This window comes from Lepisma saccharinum, chromosome 8, assembly GCF_977018435.1.
Source record: "Lepisma saccharinum chromosome 8, izLepSacc3.1, whole genome shotgun sequence".
Classification (NCBI taxonomy): Eukaryota; Metazoa; Arthropoda; class Insecta; order Zygentoma; family Lepismatidae; genus Lepisma; species Lepisma saccharinum.
The window spans coordinates 39,375,621-39,396,639 of NC_139236.1; the positions used below are offsets into that span (position 1 = coordinate 39,375,621).

General features: G+C 34.9%; 1 protein-coding gene across 1 annotated transcript in view; it reads left to right on the plus strand.

Annotated features, from left to right (window-relative positions):
* LOC145991421 (transient-receptor-potential-like protein) overlaps positions 1 to 21,019 on the plus strand; it is an 885,379-nt gene that overhangs the window by 823,043 nt on the left and 41,317 nt on the right. The window contains exons 11-14 of the mRNA XM_083127420.1: positions 1,162 to 1,322; positions 4,136 to 4,292; positions 9,153 to 9,348; positions 15,742 to 15,969. Of these exons, the coding sequence (XP_082983546.1) occupies positions 1,162 to 1,322; positions 4,136 to 4,292; positions 9,153 to 9,348; positions 15,742 to 15,969 (742 nt within the window). The remainder of the gene's footprint in view (positions 1 to 1,161; positions 1,323 to 4,135; positions 4,293 to 9,152; positions 9,349 to 15,741; positions 15,970 to 21,019) is intronic.

Sequence of the window (21,019 nt, forward strand, 5' to 3'; positions counted from 1 at the left end):
ACAGTAACGATGATATGGACCACTGTTGTTTGAGAAGTAATTGTGTCCGAAATTCTGCAAAATGTTAGCAAGGATATGTCATAACAGAGCCGAAGTTGGAAGTTATGTCAGCGAATAGTGGCAAGACCATTTCTTGTGGATATCTTAACCATAGGCATATCTTGGCGGGGGCAAGGGGGCTCTTGCATTGCCGAAATTTTCAAGATACTAAATTTAAAAATTAAAGATACTTATGTTGACCTCCTGGGACAAGAGGGGCAAGGGTTTGACGAGTATTTTTTTTTTATGATTGCTCAAATGTAAGTTATTTAGCAAATAGTTCTGGATTTGTGGACGGAAAACTTGCCCATCCTGCCTCCCGAAGTTCCAAGTTTGATTCTGCCCCAGGAAGTTAAGTCCCAAGTTTGATTTTCCCTCGAGAGTTAAGTCTCAAGTTTGATTCTGCCCTCGAAAGTTAAGTCCCAAGTATAATTCTGCCCTTGAAAGTTAAGCTCTACGTTTGATTCTTTCCTCGAAAGTTAAGTCCCAAGTTTGTTTCTGCCCTTGAAAGTTAAGTTCTAAGTTTGATTCTGAACTCGAAAGTATAAGTCCCAAGTTCAATTCTGCCTCCGAAAGTTAAGTCTCAAGCTTGAGTCTGGCCCAAAAAGTTAAGTTCATGTTTGATTCTCACCCTCCAAAGTCAAGTCCCAAGTTCGATTTTGCCCAACCCCCCCCCCCCCCCCACCCGCCCAAGTTAGGCCCCAAGTTACGCCCATGACCTTAACTGTTTTGTTCGTAACTAAATCCATGCTAAAGGCGGAGGAATTGTATAATATAAAAATGTATATTCATAAGAAAAGGAACATATTATGGTCGTGCAATAAGTGCGGAGTAAAGTAAAACGAGTATTAAAAAATGGCAAAAAAATATATTTATATAATTCCCTTTTCTTTATAAAATCTATCATTAAAATTACTTGCAATTTCTTGAACATCCTTCGACAGAGTTTTTATAATGTTATTTCTACTACATTATTATTCATTACATAAATGTTATTATTATATTTCAGGCCTATTATTATTTCTGCTATTACGTTGTATACCAATGGACTTAAAACTCTTACAAAAATTTCTGGTAATGTCCGTGGTTAGAGTACATTAAAAATGTATGTTTTATTTTCAGGGAAATGTCAAGAAACCAGTGGCCAAACAACGATCCAACGCTGATCGCCGAAGGAGTATTTGCAGTTGCCAATGTGTTCAGTTTTGCCCGTATCATCTACCTGTTTCAAACGAATCCCCATCTGGGGCCTCTGCAGATATCTCTAGGTTGCATGATTATTGGTAGGTACTTCTTCCTTGCAGGACAATATTCTAGAATGAAACAGGAGAAAATGTAAATTTTCAGTTCTAATTGAATCTAACTTGTGGCAGTTCCTGCACTGTTGTCAAACTCCAATAATATTTTTTTTTGAGTGGTAATTCAAATATGATCCAATATAATACTATTAAAAAATAATTCAAGTAAAATATTTTTGTTCAAACTAAATACTTACTCCCCATTGGTGCATTTAGGAACTTCCTGAGGAGAAATATATTATGATTGTTTCCTATTTTATGTTTCTTCTTCCTTCAGGTATCCCTCTTTCCTTTTGAGATGTACTAATATGATACATTTAAAAACATTTAAAAAGTATTGCATTTGTAAAATTTCAAGTCATCCCAAGTAACCAGAAGTGGTTGGCTCAACGTTGGGCCAACCATACTAAAAAATGATTGGTCAAATGTAAGAACATACTGTTGCCAATAGTAATTTTGGCCATGGTTCCAATGTTGGCCCAACATGTGGTTTTTATGTTGGGCCAATGTACCGAAAACTAAAGTGTAGATAGGTTTCTAGGTGTGTGTGTGTGTGTATGTGTGTGTGTGTGTGTGTGTGTGTGTGTATATATATATATATATATATATATAATTTATTGAGAGGCCAAATATGAACTTTAGTACAAATTATTTGTGTAATATCTTAAAAAAATTACACAGCACTTTCTCATTCATATTATATCATTGTTTTCAAGGTACTTTCAAGTGGTAGCACAAAACACTTTCTACAGTTTACTTAGTTTTTCATCTTTCATGGAATTTAGTCTGAATATAGCATTGTTTATTATACAGGGTGTCATTTTAATGGCGCCCACGGACCACAGATTCGTATAAGGGACATCAAAACAAACAACATTTCTCAGTAACATTTTTCTCGTTGGTGCGTCGATTCGACGCTACAGCCGTTCAAAAAAGACCGTTTTGCCGCCTGGATGCTGGCAACCCAACACAACATTTCATCGTATCTGTGACGTCATTTCCTGCAGCGAAACAGCACACGGCAGGGTTGCAAGTAACACGCAAATTTTGTGAAAAATGACAAACTACCAACCACATTATTAGCTGTAAAACGAAGCGAGAAACGCCTCCAGTAGACCGAACATCATAGCCTATCAGCCAGAAGATCAGAAGTCATCTCAGGGGAAGGGGGAAGTGAACCAACGATATGAGAATGGTAAAAAAACGTATTCAAAATGAAGTGTCAATATCGGATTTTGTCTCAGCCTACATATCAAATATCAACAACAATAGATTTTATTGGACTTACAGCTTACATGTGGCTGTTTACGCCCAGCTACATGTCAAATATTTGCAAATCTCGTTGCAAGGTTGATATCTACAGGTTTGTGTCCAGTTGCCTTGTGGTACTTTTGTGCTGATAACGGAAGTATTCGAGGTTCACATTGTTACATTACTGCTAAAACACGTACAACCACAGTAGCAATGTAATTATGAATCAGTAGCGAATATACTGTCCTGTTCACAGTTGCAAACTAATACATGTGTATCCTGTGCATAGATAAACACAGTTGCCGGAGAGCTTGTATTACTACTACTTATATCCCTGTATTTTCAAACATTTTTGCGCCACTTGCTTCATAATGCCCTGAATATACATTATATTAACCTATGTGTTACCTTTGGAATTTTGAGTTCTTTCATTTCTATTTTGTTATTTGTTCAGTGTGTCACAGACAATTAGTATCAGAAGGACGAAGTGGATAAGACTAAATTGTAGATGCCAAATTGGTAACTAGATTTGCAAATATTTGACATGTAAGCTGACACAAAATTCGATATGACCACTTCCACTTGAATTCTATTTTCTTTCTACCATTTTTCGTATCGTTTGTTTACTTCCTGTTAGGTTAAAGAACGTGCTTTCATGTTTTGTGTTACGGTACATAATGTGGCTGATTGTAGCTATGTCATTTTTCACGGAATATGTGTGTTCCTGCCAACCCTGGAACGCATCGCTTCACGACGGGATATGACGTCACAAATGCAATCATATGTTGTGTGTGGTTGCCAGCATTCAGGCGGCAAAACGGACTTTTTTGAACCACTGTAGCGCCGAAACGATGCACCAACGAGAAAAATGTTACTGAGAAAAGTTGTTTGTTTTGATGTCCTCTACACGAATCTGTGGTCCGTGGGCGCCATTAAAATGACACCCTGTATATATATATATATATATATATATATATATATATATATATATATATATATATATATATATATATATATATATATATATATATATATATATATATATAATATATGTAAGTAGATCATGAAATGCATTCACAAGAATACCTGTAAGAATGTTCTTTTTCTGCTACAGCTAAACAGACAAACCACAAGCAATTCCCAACATATCGTTCATCCATGGCAGCTGACAAAGGGCTGCTGAGTGACAAGTTAGGAATAGCTTCTACTTTCATTAACAAAGATACACTATCACACATAATTTATTTCATACACTAGCATTTACAGCATACCATTGGAAGTTGTCTTAACAGGAGAAAGTAGTTTGTAAAACTGATTTTGACTCACTTTTCCATGGTTGGGCAAGAGTGGCACCAACTGTTGGCCCAACGTAAGACCAACTTCAGTTTGCCCCCAACCAACCAACCTTTCCCACCCAAGGAGGGTTCATGATGGGTGCCATGTCATAGGAAATTTTAAAAGGGGACAAAAATAACAAAACTTCTAAATACCTTATGTATTATTCAAAGACTGAATTTTGAAGCACATTTTCTTCATTTCTATTACAGATATAGCAAAGTTCCTTTTCATTTTCTTCCTTGTTTTGACAAGTTTTGCCTGTGGCTTGAATCAGTTGTATTGGTATTATGATTCCACGACAGAATACTGCCACCAGAAGCCTAATGGGAAAACAGTGTGCCAGTCCAACCACGATGCCTTCATGACGTAAGTTTTTCTTTTTGATTGTGAGTTTTTAAGGTAATAATTAAGTATGAGATATGAAGATCTGGACTCTCTTACACCCAAATAACTGAAAATATGGTAAAATCGAAATGAATAAGGTAACACTCCCTACCTACTTCTGTGAAAGTAATTGTCAAAAGGTAATCAATATATTATGCTTAAAGAAAGATGATAATAACAATAAGAAGAATACATGTAATTACCATTTTTAAAGGAAGACATAATTTGCACATCTTACAGTATTGATTTATTCTTATATGATACACATGTAATATTATAGCATAAATTAATCTATGGTTGATTTTTCATTTACTACTAAATTTCATGTTCCTCCTTGAGTGTAGATTTGAGTTACATTTTCAGAGCACTTATATATATATATATATATATATATATATATATTGTGTTTATTATGGGCTAAGATTTTTAATTGGCTTTTTTATTTGTTCTACCATTAAATAATTTACCCTATGTAAATTTCTCATAAGTATTCTGAAATTTAAAACATAATTCAAGGCAAGCAAGCAGAATAATTAATTTATCCAACACTTGTAGTAATCCTCTCCATTTTTCCTGCAAATTTAAGATGAAATCTCAGAGTAATTGAAATTATCAATTACTTGAAGAGAAAGCAACATATATATTCAACACTACATAGTGATTGATTCTTCTCATAAAATTTCTGAATGTTTTCAATCTAAACTTCTCTAAGAAGAAGTTTAATGGTGTAATGTCAGGACTTCTTGGGAACTAAAGCATGGATCCATTTCATTCAATCCACAGTCTTCGTAATTGAAGCCTCATATGTAGTGGTAGAAAAATACAAAGTAAATCGCCGTGGCACCTGAAAATTTTCACCTGGCGTCTGAATATTTAAATTCAGTTCTAAATTATTTTTAAAATATTTCGAGTTGGAAATTCCCAATAAGGATTTTTTAATAACGAGTACAGTATGTGATTTTTAATATCCATGCATTTTCTGTACCATGTGTATCATTAAATAAGAATAATAATGTGACATTATAATTTTTTGCACTCGTTAGCCAAATTCTAAAATCTGCAAGAATATGGTAGAGAATGTATTGCATAGTTATTCATGCTGTTACCAGTTGAGCCTTCTTTAGGAATGCCACTCTGGCTCAAGAATTCATTACTTTTAATCCAATTTTGTATTAATTAATAAATAAAATGTTTTAAAATCACATGGTTTCCTTAGTTTTCCCCTCCTAATGGACTAGACAAAGATAAAAAATAGAGATCGGTGTCATTTTTGTGAAATTGGATCATAAATATGTACCATCTTAAGACATTATAATCAGTTACTTTAAATGTCCAATATTTTATGACAATGTCATCAATATATATTCTCTACTTAATGTGATTGAACTATAATTCTGCCCAATAATGTCATTTCTAATTACCATGTTTCCACAATTAGCATTTAGAGATTACGAGCATCATTAAAATTGTATGTACTGTACATAGAGTAGTATCAATTGGCTACTTGACATTTCTATTCCATGAAGAAGGCTCTTTTGTAAGGATTATGAATTATTGGATGTTACTTATGAATTGAACTGTTGTTAAGCCCACTTTATGCACAGAAAAGCTAATCGGGAATGAGCCTACAAAGTGGGATCCAAACCACTGTGTCGTGTGCCTCCACTGGGTGTCAAACCCAGAACCTCTTGATTGCAAGGTGATGCCGTTACCACTAGCCATCGGCGAGGCCCTACGTTACTTATGAGAATAGGTTAGTATCAATTATGAATGTACATATAAGTATATAAAATTTCACCAATACTGACCAACTGCCAATATATCTACAATTGACCAACACAATAAGTGGTAGTGTACCTATCTGTCATCAAATAGTAAGCATTACATACAGTCATGGACACTTCTGGGTTGTAACAACCCCATTGACTTTCAATGTGATCACTGGAACCTAGAAGTGTTCATGACTACAAAATCTAAATGTTATATATTCACTTCCCTCAATCATTGCCATCATTGGCTAATAATTATGTGAAGCCTGTGTTGTAAATAGAATGCATGTCACAACAAATTTGTATTCATATTTTTAGGCAATTTAAAACACAAATTAACTAAGACTTAAATAATAGCGATATGCAAACTTTGTAATAAATTAAAGTAAAGCTTTCACCTTGTCTCAACATTATTAAGAATAAATAATAAAAATTATTAGTTTCCACTCATTATAAAGTAAATTGAAAGTAAGAACTTGCATCAAGATGAGAAATTTGGGTCAATCAAAGATTGTACATTTTAATTATTACTCTATTACACCAACTAATGTTTCCTTAAGCATTTAATGAACAGGAAATGTATTCTTGCCTGTTAATTGTGAATGTACCATAACCTATAAACATATATGTTTAGAATCAAGGCCATGTGTAAATTTATGACCATGGCCTGTTCTCTATTTCCATTCTGTTTTAGCATTGACGCCAGCTACACATCTTTGCTGTGGTCGCTGTTCGGGCAGATCCCCATCAAAGAATTGGCCGCAAGAGAAGACCAGATGTTCACCCAGTGGGTTGGTCAGGCCCTTCTTGGCGCCTACCTGATCATGGCAGTTACTGTCATGATCAACATGCTTATAGCCATGATGAGCAGGTCTTTTCAGCTCGTCGAGGTACCTCAGCGCAGGCCGCACTCTGTGTACTTCTGGTTTCCTTTAACACTGTTTGTTCTGTGCTTTGTTATGCAATGCATAGAGCTGACCAGCATCCAGTAACTCCAGATCTTCAGATCTGGACATGTAAGAATGTCTGACCAAACTACTGTGAAAAATTATAATTTGATATGTGTACTAATCAAAACAACCTCCAGTTCTAGTGCAAACCAGGGACTTCACAAACAAAATTTGCTACTGAAACATTATTTCAACATGCAAATTATTTTATCTAAATTTTCATTGATGAAAGATAGAAAATTGTTATCGAATATAGATATTTAATTAAATCCATAGGTATCAAACTGAAATTCTTATCGGCCATAATCAAAATTCAGCCTGTGCTGATCAATTTAAATTTTTAAGCCAGTTAAATTATATTGATGGGTGCAACAGCTCAGCTTTGCATAACATTTTGCAAAAGAAAACTTACTGATTCTCCTTTTAACCTCAGCTACAATCTTCATTTTTTTTTTTGTTGTAGTCATTTGAAGGAACGTAATTCAAATAACACCCATAACATTAACAGTGGCTCGTTATCTACTCTCATAAAATGATTGTGATGGTAAAAATGTAAAATTGCATGAGATTAAGATGACAAGATTCATCTAAGCACATGTTTCCCAGTCAGGTTGGAGTTTATGTTCAAAAATTAAAGTTTCATTTTTACTCAATTCATTGCACTTTCTTTGCCATCTCAAAGATTTCCAGTTGGTCCAGCATACAATAGTTCTGGGTTTAAATCCTGGAAATAGCTTGTGTATTTGTTGTTCTTTCATCTAGTTTAGCATCATGGTTAATCCATTCACACACCTGTTGTGGTTAATGCAATACTGCACTAATCTCTCTCTCTGGTATAAAGGTAGCTTGATAACAATCACAGTTCTTAGGTTAGATTCCCCTTCGCAAGGCATAGACAGTTGTGATTATTATTTCAAGGTGTACTGTTTTACAGAATGCTGGGAACTAAAACTTCTTACTACCATGAACATAGCTTGGGTTTATTCTATGAGAGATCTTATGAACTTTCATATATTTGCCAAGTTCAAACAGCTCTTACAGCTCTGTCACACTGTGATGCCATATCCAATATGCCATGAAATATGTCAGGGAGAGCTACCTATATCCATCATGAATATCATAGAAGTAATATATGCATTGCTCATATTCATGGTTGTAACAATAAATCTACATGAAAACTTTGCAATTGAAACTGGTATTGTAAAGTGTGTTCCTGCATAATTTATAGGGATGGGACCGATTAATCGGTACTCGATCGGTATCGGCCGATATAGGCATATCGGTGTATTGGTTTATCGGTAAAATACTGATTATTTTACTGATCCGATATATCGATAAATATCTGATAATTTAGTGCAAAATTCTGCCATTTTGTTGTAATTTTTATGGATAATCTCCATGCCCTACTTTCTGAAAAAGTAAATGTCTAAATATTCAACTTCGTTTGTATTGCAATCAGCTCGAAACACACATTTATTACGGAGATCAATGAAAATTTCAAGGTCTTCGAGGACCATTTCTAATTTTGTATCAGATCGGTAGAATATTGGTTATCGGTATCGGTAAATTTTATATCGGTACTGTATCGGTATTGGCCAAAATTTCATATCGGCCCATCCCTAATAATTTATAATATTGTAAAGGAAAGAGGTGGATTAAAGAATGAAAGTATGTTACTCTTTACTATGAGAAGTTTCTAACACAGTGTTGTGAATTCAGATTGGGAAGGGGAGGTGGAAGGATTCACGCAACCTACATTGCGCGATCGTAATTTTATAACACTCATTAAACTCTTAAAAAGTAGTGAACTGGAAATAAGTATAATTAAACTGTAGGAAGTTCCTCACTTCCTACATGGAGTAATCGCCCCTTAGTCAAGCCATGAATATGTTATGGGTGTTACACACTGGTGTCACATGACAAAAACTTATTGATTTATATCACCTAAGATTGATAGTTTTATCCCCAATCTTCTCCCCCTGTACTCTTCCCATAAACTTTCAAATTTTCTTTTGCATGACACAACTTACTGAGTGTACTATTACCTGTTTCTCTTCATTTTTTTTTCTTTCTGGTGTCGTGTGTCAATGTGAACATTTGCATTGTCTCCTTCTTGCCTCCAGGTTAGATGTCACTTTTGCCACCTTATTTTGGTCTCTATTTGGTATCAGTTCACCAAAGAGCACAGAATTGGTGGAACCCCACACATTCATTGAAATCGTTGGGCAAGGCCTCTTCATGGCGTACCATGTGCTTTCCATAATTGTGCTCATCAACATGCTTATAGCTATGATGTCCAACAGCTTTCAAGTTATTGAGGTACTGTACCATGCATTTACACAACTCAAGAATGCAATTTTTTATTATAATATTTTCTTGTACACTGCTTTAAAATACATTCAGTTTCTACTTTTGTGTTTTTTAAAAGGAAATACCAAGCAAGCAAATATAGTTTTGCATCTATTAGAAGGCATTAAATAAGAAGCATTAATATTTGCATTACAAAAATCAGTAACATCCAAAATGTATATTTCCAATTAACGATTTTCATAATAACATTCCATGCATGGCTTTGCAATAGGTAGAAAGTAAATTTTCATGTTAAAGAATCTGTAGTGCAAGAAAATGGAATGTGCAATTTTAATCCCTTTTTTATAAGATAGACTCAAAGAAATCATGTAAATTGACAAATAAAGCATGAAGCTTACTTGATTATGCAATTAAAAAGGCAATTATTAATTGTATTTGTTCCTCTCAATGCTCAAATAAAACTTGAAGAAAACCATACATATAAAAGGATTTAGGCATGTTTTGAAAGCTTGAATCACTGTAAAATTTCTTGGATTTAACTATAATTCTAGTTCTGGTACAATGATCGGATGAAGGATCCCTGTTCCTAAACTACCCCTTGTTAGTATAATACATTAGATACAGCTTTCTGCTCCATTCATGAAACTTGGCATATATGATCACATAAACATACTAATTAGCATGAAACAACAATTCAAATAAGAAAAAATATATCTATTATCAGTCATTTTTATACCTATACTTGATCAGTATCAGCAAGGTAAAATCATATCAGTCCATCCCCACAGGATAGTAATTCCTCACATCTAGACATGTTAAAGCCTTTCTGCTCTATTAGATTATTTTAGTTCTCAACCAGATTTTCTTGTAAAACAGCAAATATTTATCTATTAGTTTGGGCAACCAACTTGAAATGCATGCCACATTCTTCCTGTTACATCAAAAGTGTCCGTGACTGTACATGATACTTTATACCGAAATTATCTCAATGGATAACATAATATGTGCCTGAATTGAAGTACTGAAAAGTGAAAGCAACACAGTAACATCTTAAAGTGCTGCAGATTAAAGCTTATGTCTGTATCTAAAAATAAAAATTCCAATGCCTCTAATTTCACTATTCTCTGAGTGGTTAGGAAGAAATCAAGACACTTTTATTAAAGCGTAACATGTGAATTTCAATTCTTATTCTCATAACTTGGAGTAATTTTGATAAAATTGGTTGTCATAATGAGCGTTTCTGTAAATTATGGAAATTTCCTGTAACAAAACATTATTATTATGTGTGCACTTTCTTTCAATAAATAAATCTAAATCTAAATAAATCTAAATCTAAATAAATCTAAATCAATACAATAATTATGAGACTATACATGAAAAATGCAACAATGCATTTAACTTAAAATCTATTAGCACATAACTTCAAGAATTGGACAGGTTTAGGTCATATCTACAAAACAGGAATGCAATTTCCATGCAGAATCGAATAGGAAAAATCAATGGTCAAATCTAAAATCGCCAGAATTTTTTCCCAGTAATTACATAATAGGAACATATATATATAAAAGGTGGTGCTATATTCCTTTCTATCTATCATTACTTTGTCTATTTGCATGAGATGTTACAGCATGAGCATGTTTAGTGATGACGCATTGTAGGTAAACATACAATAGCTTAATTTATTCATGTCAAGTTTTGTAATCTTTTACATTGGTTGGTTTGTAGAGGGCAATAAGAGAAATAGACCTTCATGTTTTGATATTGTAATCAAATTGGAACTGATTTATAATCCATACATACAATATAGATATAGTTTATATCTGTCTTGGCTGCAGAATGCACATGATTTGATCAATTTGCTCAAATTTGCCAATGGCAAATGGAAAATGCACCAAAAAATAAATGTAAAAATTAGAACTTTCTTCATCAATGCAATGGCTAAAACTTGGAGGATCATCTGTTTAAGAGGAAGGGCTACAGTGTCTCTTCCAATGATTCACAGTGACTTCATCGGGAAGTGTTAATGTAATGATGGAAGTGAATTCCCAGATAGCACGTAAGTTAACTGCAAGTGTGCACTATATTCGATTTTATCTTGCGAGAGTTGCCTGACAACTCATGACAAATAGAAGAAATAGACTCTGTCCAATTGAATGACTTCAGATACCAGCTGTCAAACAATACCAAGAATTGTTGCTGTACACAGTAATGCACAATTTGCAATACTGAATATATTTATATTATTAGGTACCTTCTGTACAGTGTATTATTGTGCATTTACAGTACCTTCTCTTGTATACTTAAAGAAACTTGGTTTCCTCGTTACTGAGGGTGGTGTGAGGGCAGCGAGAAATTATAATTTTTTATTGAGTTTAATTAAAAGCTGAGCAAGGATCTCTTATAAGATGTTTCGTACATATGTGTTTACTTTACTTTTTAAGAAATACTCACTTTTAGTGAAAGAAAAATTATTTGATGGATAAATTGTATATGAGCCATTGATTTAGCATGCACTGACTATACTCCTACACCTTTCTGAAGCTTCATAATAGCCTAACAATTAGTAGGTCTTAATTCTTGACTCGGTTCACATTTTTAATGGTTTGAACTAAGGTAAACTTTAAATTATATTGCAGTTATTCCTAGACCCCGGATTTTTATGTAATATCAAAGTACAAAATATATACATAAATATGTAACAATAATTGATGAAATAAAATATGTACCTAAATATATATTATTAAAAGGATATGTACCTAAATACAGAGTGCTTCAAAAACATGTATACACACATCAGGAGAAGAAAAAATTGTTAAAACTTATTCATACAAAGATGTGTATTTACCTGAAAGTAAAGTTGTAAGTCAGTTTGAAGATTTCAATGCACTTTATGGGCTAAACGTTTACAATAAATGCTCAAACTGGTGGCTTCCAGCATCATTACATCTCTGAGTATGGACCACTATTGCTTCAGTAACACTCGGCAAAGTTTGCAGTGGGATTTCTGTACATGCTGCTTTAATCTCGTCCCAAAGTGTCCAGGTTATCTGGTTTCGTGCAGCACACCTTATACTTTACTGTTTCCCATAAGTAAAAATTGAGGGTTGTACGATCTTACATTCTGAAATTTCCAGTAACACTTGATCAAATTCTTACGCTCTTCAAAGTACAACTGTACTTCCGCCATGTTGATATGAATCACTCGCCACTGACCACGTAGTGATGCTAGCTCTCTGGTACCTGCTGCCATCTATTGAGCAAATATCATGCTACATTTCTACCGTATTTCATCCCCCAGGTGAGAATATGATTTTTTTAATGTTTTAAAGTGTGTACACATTTTTTTTGAAGCACCCTGTATATCAAAGAATATGTAATATTAATAACAATCGAGTATCCAAGCAATTTCAAGAATTCTGATAGATATTTATTTATTTGAACATATTCAGCATAATTTTAAGGACATAAGTTGTTGAAATTAAAATTTGAATCAAATTTATAAACTCAAAAAAGCACAGCAACATGTACATATTTAAGAAACCAATTTTGTCAACTATTATTTACTTTTCACATCACAAATTATTGTAGAATATGTAAATATGTAAGAGAGCTCTTTGTAACTTTCGAAACAAATTGTAAAGAGAAACATCTACAGAAAAAAACAATCAAGTGAAAATACATACCTAGTTTTGTACTTTTTGTACAAGGGAACATATTGTGTAACTTGCTACGCTAAGGAAAGTAGCTTTCTTGTCCATCACCGATTACAAGTTTCTATGTGATTTGCCTAAACCTAAAAGCAAAACGAAAATATATAACCTGAAGGGAAGGTGGAGAAACTCCATCATCTTTCGATAAATTATATGGCATACACTTTTAGAAGGAACATGAGTTCAGCCAATACGCAGCCAGTGCTGTTGCGCTGTTGCCAAACCAGCTGCTAGCAGAAGGGAAACACAGAGAATTCGCTGTGCCCAGTATTCAGCTATTTTACATGTAATGCATGCACATTATATTTGAGTAGTGAAATAATGTAGTTAATATTTCTACACACGATTATAATATTACATCACTGCAGCATATAAGAGAAACTCATACCTGAAAGAAGTTTGAAGGTATTTATTGTAGACGAACTGCAAGGTCATCATCATCGCTCTCGTTTCTGTTTTCAGGCATGTTTCCCTGTAGATTTGAGTAGCGGTTCGCCGATTTCTGTGGTAGATATTTTACACTGTTTTATAATACGCTACTCCATATGCACACTACACCACACACTTTAGCCATAAGTTCTGGACTTCTTCCCACGCCAATTCCTTGAAATATTTGAACATTTTTAAAGAAATATTTCTGTCTTGTGAACGTTTTATTTTTCCATTGGTGCCTGTACTGCTGGTGCTAGTTTTCGAGAGCGACATTATTAAATAACACTCATGGAACACACACTATTGCAACAACAGTCAAACATAACGGCTGTATAGAACAACGTGCTATGATGCCAGGGGTACCGGGTTCGTATCCTGGCCCGGGCATGGGTGTTTGTAAGTGTCCCTTCATCAATTTTATCACATAATTAATCATCCTCATCTTCGCGATTAGCCAAAAGTGGCGGAATAGCGAAGTAAAGTAAATCCAATCAATCAATAAGGGCTGTATTGATTGATTGATTTGCTTTATTTTACTTCGCCTTCTGGTTAATTTGCGAATATGGAGATGGGGATGATGAAATTGATGAATGGACACTCACAAACATCCATGCCCAGGCCAGGATTCGAACCTGGGACCCCTGGTGTCGTAGCACTATGTGCTAACCACTTTGCTACGGTGGCTGGCAATAAGGGCTGTATTGAATCATCTCACAAGGCACAACTGTTCTTCGTGGCGTGAGAGTAAAATAATTTTACACCACCCTTAATATGAAAACTGACTCAAGATCGCAATGTTCGTGAAAGCCCACGACAATGAAGGGCCATTGTGTACATTCAGCCGAATTTAACAGCCATAGCTTCTCAAAGACACAACAGTTCAGCAGCGTCAACATGGTGGCAACAAACAAAACAGACAGAAGGAAAATGAAAGAGTTATTGTGTGTGTGTGTATTGAGACGTGCTGTTTCCCGTGTCACTTCAAGAAGTGATAACTCTGGCTGTAGGCGATGGAAATTCATGGGACTTGGACAGTTAGGTTCAAAATGTCGTGCCCCATCTTATGATGAACCTTAAAGTGGCGAGTTTTATGAAAACTTCTTGCTCGCAAGAAAAATACAGGGAAATGGCGTTTAACTCGCACGCCGCAGTTTCCTAACTGTACAACGTTGCACTCCTGCCATTGACTGGTCGCCAAGGACACGCTCTCCGTATCTCCGCCCGATATCGCTTCTAAAACCGTGCATCATATAGTTTCCTTTTTTTTTCCTTCAGCCTGTCTTTTGACTTGGCAGTAAATTTTAGGTGACCGTAAGCCCCTCTAAGCACCTAATCTCATTGATTAAAAAATATGACATCACATGAGTTACAAATTTTCTTCATCATGTTTCAGATATTGAAAACATAGGAAAAAGGATGAAGATAAGAAAAAATTACCAAAATATGTTGTTTTATGTAAAGTAAATTAGCAAATATGTAAAATATTTAATATCCTGGCAAATATGTAAAAATATGTAACATAGAACTTATGCAAAATCATGTCAGTTATGTAATTGGTTGACATTTTCCTTTTCAAGGTACGTATCTAGAAAGGAATAGAATATGTAATTACATACAAATCCGGACTCTAGTTATTTCTTGTGCATACAGTAGGATGCAATGTAAGCTTATGTTAGCTCTCTTCTAGATATTTTAGTCGACTATAACATCTTCTAGTGCCAATTTCCTGTTGTGTGAGGTGTCATTATCTCAATATCATAGCTATGCCTTTCTGTAATGAAGTTCAGTATCAATATCTCCCCTTTCCTCCGCCAGTTAAAAAGATTGAAGTTCTTAACAATTTTTCTTGTTAACTGATTAGTAGAATTTTACACATGTGCATAATCTTTGCATATTTTGATTGCTAAATTTTGATTTACTAAATGTCATTTTTCTCTCAGAAAAAGATTAAAAAGCATGTATAGAAAGTGAGATTGTAAAATTGTCTACCACCCTATCATACTTATATGGTCGGTATCAATAACTATCATATTTTAATCTGATTCTCTGAGATTTGTTTACAGTTCATATACTGGTAAATGTTCATTATCTTTCTTGATACTGAATAAAATAAACATTGAGTAATATAAATCTGAGTGAAATGCTGTTCTGTTATTTGACATTTTAATACCACAAACTTTAAGTAATGAATTTGTTAGGTACATTTACTGACTCATATTTTGCAAAGTAAGTACTTGCATGAATATTATTGTCCTTTCAGGATCATGCCGATCAGGAATGGAAATTCGCCAGGTCAAAATTATGGATGAGTTACTTTGATGAAGGCTGCACTCTTCCACCCCCATTCAATGTCATTATCAGTCCAAAGTCCATCTACTACTTTCTTCGTGGACTTAAAAATCTGTTGCACAAATTGTATTCACGGCCACGGAAGGACGAGAGGAAAATTGCAGCAGCTGAGAAGGGCGTCATACCATTAAACACCAAGGTATGTATATTTGATTTCTGAATCTTGTCAATTTACTTTGAAGCTTCCTTTTGTTTAAGAAAAATAGTAATGTGTGGAAGACAACTACTTTCACAAATCACATGTTCTGAGCAAGAAGACAGGATGTTATACATGATAAAATTTGTTACGAAATAAGTTACTTGTTTGTGACAAGTATTTGTTAAAATACTGCTCCTTATAGGTAATCGTAGTGAATGAAATTGGGCTTGCTATTTGACTTTGACATTTTGGAGACTTGATCTTCTCTGTCTTTAGGGGCTGTTTTTAATTCTATGAGGTTCAGTGTATTGGAGGTGTAATTACATTTTTCGAGTAATGGTAACTATGACTAGTCAATTTTTCAAATGAATAACTCAGTTATTCTTTCAGTTAAAGAGTAATGAAATTAAGTTACTTTACTGTGTGTACCAATAGCATTGAACAAGGTTATGATTCGCTAACATAGTTTTAAAATTGTTAAGAGCAAATGTTTTGTTTGATGTGATTTTTTAAACTATAGAGGTTTGCTTTGAATTTTCTTATCTCTATTTTCATATTTAAAAATATGGAGCTGATTATAATTTAATTAAAATTAATGTTAACTTGAGTAAAACAAATGACAGCTTGCCTGCAGTTCATGAACGCTATGCATTTCTACTAGTTATAGCTCATCCAGAACAGAGTAACTGCAAAAGTAACATTCTAAATTTCTAAACTAATCATAACTATAACTCAATTACTTTTAAAAAGAAAGTTCCTAATGAATGATGAAGTCATGTATTCACTTATTAGTTGGGTTCCGGGTTCGAATCCCGGCCTGGGCATGGATGTTTATGAGTGTCCATTCATTAATTTCATCACATCATCATTTATCCCCATCTTCGCAAATTAGCCAAAAAGTGGCACAAAAAGTGATGTAAAATAAAGCAAATCAATCAGTCACTTTTTAGTTGAGTTGTTCAAAACCCCAGGGGAAAAAAATTTGCAATATGTCAATGGAATGTTAATGTTCTATTTCCATATCACGTTTGGATATCCTTATTTTTTTTATTTACTATTGAAAATGAGTTAACATCTTTTTGTATGATGTAAAAACTTGTATCAAAAATTTACTCTCTCCTTTGTTCATTAATAATACCATTAAGCCTTGTTTCCATGATAACCAAAAACTCAGTATGCTGACCAAGGCAGAATTTTTTTCTATTTTAAAAACATAAAGTAAACATTATGTTTCAACCTTCTAGCAAGGTCTTCTTCAAACTCAGTACCAAATACAAATGAAAATTGTATTTGGTGCAGAGTTACATTTCAACCTTCTAGCAAGGTCTTCTTCAGACTCTTTGAAATGTAACGTTTAGTTTATATTTTTAAAATAAAATAAATTCTGCCTTGGTCAGCATACTGAGTTTTTGGTTTGTTCATTCATATGAAACCACCTTGATGCATATTTAGTTAAACTAAAAAAACTGTTCGTGTTAAAAATGTGTGTGCAGGGCCACTGTTTGGGAATGCGAGGCCCTGTGCGAACTATATCCACAAGGCCTCTGTATTATAAAATGTGAAAATATCGGCATGGTCCGTTTTTTGTAAAATTCTACACTAAAGCAAACATGGTTACTATTATTATATAATTACTATCTATTGTTATACCCACGTGCATGTTGGTAGTATCCTCTCTTACCAAGGTGACATCAATGCAAACAACTTTTCTTAATGACTTTTTCTGATTGAGACCTTGTTTCTGCACTGTAAGCCCTAGAAAAATATCCTAATTTGTTCCTGCATTGCCACCTGGCTCACAGAAGAGTTACATTTAAAATTACCACCGCCACTGGCACTCGCATCTGTGACAATGACAATATCACCACCAACAACACTAACACTAAACCCCAGGATTTCACCATTATTTCCATTTATAGATCATGGTGGAATTTAAAGCAAACGGTATTTAGAGGTAGTAACAATCTTTCAAAGGCACCCTTCTGACTTTTTAAAAATTCGCGACCCCCTTCTTTCCTTTCTTATAACCTTTTGGAATCCTGATCAAAATTTTCAAAATTTGTCCTGTTCCTTAGACATTTAATTTCTTCCCATAATCGCGATTCTAAACACCCACATGCACTACTGTCTCAAACACGAATGACAAGAAAGAAAATGGCTTCATTGACTTGAAACTTGTTGGCACTTTGGCATAGTTGTAGAATCTGGCAAAATCTGGGAGGGTTTGTAAGGAAATAAAAATAAATTATCTCCATATCTTTATTTCTATTCATCCATGGAGGAATATGCCAACCCAAGGGCTGTTGACCTACTCACAGGCTGCCTTGAGATGTTTGTCTATAAAGCCCCTTTTTGGTAATGGATAGAGCTGTAAAGTTTGACGTTGGAGGAATGAAAGGTCGCCATAGAAAACATAGGACATGATTGTTTAGAAAGTGAAACAGGGCCGTAGCCACGCAGGGAGGCTCATCCCCTCTGAAATTTGGTAAAACTACTTTATAAAATTTGTTTGCAGTGATGAGTAAAAATGTAGACAGCAGATATTATTTTGCTCAAAACTTGATAAAGGTTAACTGCACAGAAGAAAAAGAACAAATATCACATTCATTCATCTGATTAATGAGCCAAAGTCAAAGTAGCGGGAAGTAATTAGAATATTCTCTCTGCATCAGCTACAATTGGGAACAAGGGGTGTGTGCAGGATGTTGGGGGAAAAAACTGTATTTATTTGAATGATATTTCTACATTATCTGTGTCCTATATTAACTTAATGAACCCCACCCCCCTCCACACACACACACACACACACACACACACACACACACACACACACACACACACACACACACACACACACACACACACACACACACACACACACACACACACACACACACACACACACACACACACACACACACACACACACACACACACACACACACACACACACACACACACACACACACACACACACACACACACACACACACACACACACACACACACACACACACACACACACACACACACACACACACACACACACACACACACACACACACACACACACACACACACACACACACACACACACACACACACACACACACACACACACACACACACACACACACACACACACACACACACACACACACACACACACACACACACACACACACACACACACACACACACACACACACACACACACACACACACACACACACACACACACACACACACACACACACACACACACACACACACACACACACACACACACACACACACACACACACACACACACACACACACACACACACACACACACACACACACACACACACACACACACACACACAGAGAGAGAGAGAGAGATATACATATACACATATATAATTTATCTTCATATAATACTGTTAAACTTTTGAAAATGGATTTGGTTTATAAAATCCCCGCTGATAACCCATGCCCCCTTCCCCTCCCAGAGGTCAATTTTGGCTATGGGCTTGAAGTGAATATGCTTGTGTATTTTTTTTTTTATATTAAATTTGTTTGTTTCTTCTGAGGAATAAATCTGTCTGTAAGTATATCTTGAAAGTACTAAAATATAATTTTTAAAACCATGTTTTCTTGCGACAATAAGTAGTGAAAAGTTGTTGAAAAGACAAATTTGAGGTAGGAAATTGTAAATCTGCCCTTCATTTTTTCACAAGAGTGCTATGAGCGCTGTTTAAAATCTGAAGTGCTTGGAATATGGCCCTATAAGGGACTAAATAAAAATGGATGCCAATCCTGTATTGTGAATTGTTCACCTCAAAAAGCCTTAATGAAAACACAATGGAAAAAATTCTTGCAAACTTAGTGCTCAGTCACAAAGTAAGAGGCAAATGATTGATTGTGACAGCAATAGGACTGTTCTCAAATGTATGTTTATTCCTGCTTTTCTTATTTTGCATCATTTTTCTGCCTCTCTAGGCAAATTGTAATGATGGTTACATGAAATTAAAGAAGGAACATTCACAGAGAAACACCCATGCCCACCATTACATGAAATTTATGGATACTCACAATGAAATTAAATTAAATGAAACACTGAAGCCAGGTCGGGATTTGAGACCAGAATTTTCGGTGGGGTTGACCAGTCAATGACCTTGACCACATGTCTTAAAATCACAATGACTGACTTACTTACCAGAGAACTGAATGAGAATGCTCTAGATGAATTTTTCTTGCAAACATTGCGTGATGGAGAACTTTTCATTAAAGTACACAAATCACTATGTGCCATGATTAATATAAACAGGCAGTCATGTATGATTTAAAACCAACAACCAATTTATTGTGTAGATGATGGCCTTATCTCTTCCTCTACTCAACTATTACAAATTAAGACAAGTTGTTAAACTATATTCACAAAGTTTCACGGGGAAACACTAAGTAATAGAGCAAATGTAATTTGCTGTTTGCTTGACTTTTCAAGAATAAATATTATGAAGATGACAGATGCCTACTCTTCTTGTCTCAATTTGGCTAGAACGTAAATTCCAAGAGCACAGAGCGACACACCCTCAAATATGTTGTCCCTCAGCTTGAACAGTAGACAAATAACCATTTTATGGTGCCTGTCCTCTGTCGAGCAGTAATATATGACAGGAAATCGAGGAAAGTTGGATTCACAAATACGTCGCTATTAGTTGTTAGCGAATTCTGACTGATAGCTTGACAAGAATGGACACACAGTTGTCCGTTGCAAGAACTTCAGTTTTGTTATGGTGAATTTTTTTGTTTCACAGGAATTACTAGTTTTTCTTCCTTTTCTTCCCTCTATTTGAATGCAATCTTGCTTGCATAAGAAATTAATGAATTACTGATTTAGAAGCATGAGGCCCCTCAAAGCACGAGGCCCTGTGCAATGGCACGCATTGCACACCCCTAACAGTGACCCTGTCTCTCTCTCTATCTCTCCCTCTCTCTCTCTCTCTCTCTCTCTCTCTCTGTGTGTGTGTGTGTGTGTGTGTGTGTGTGAGTGTGAGTGTGTGCG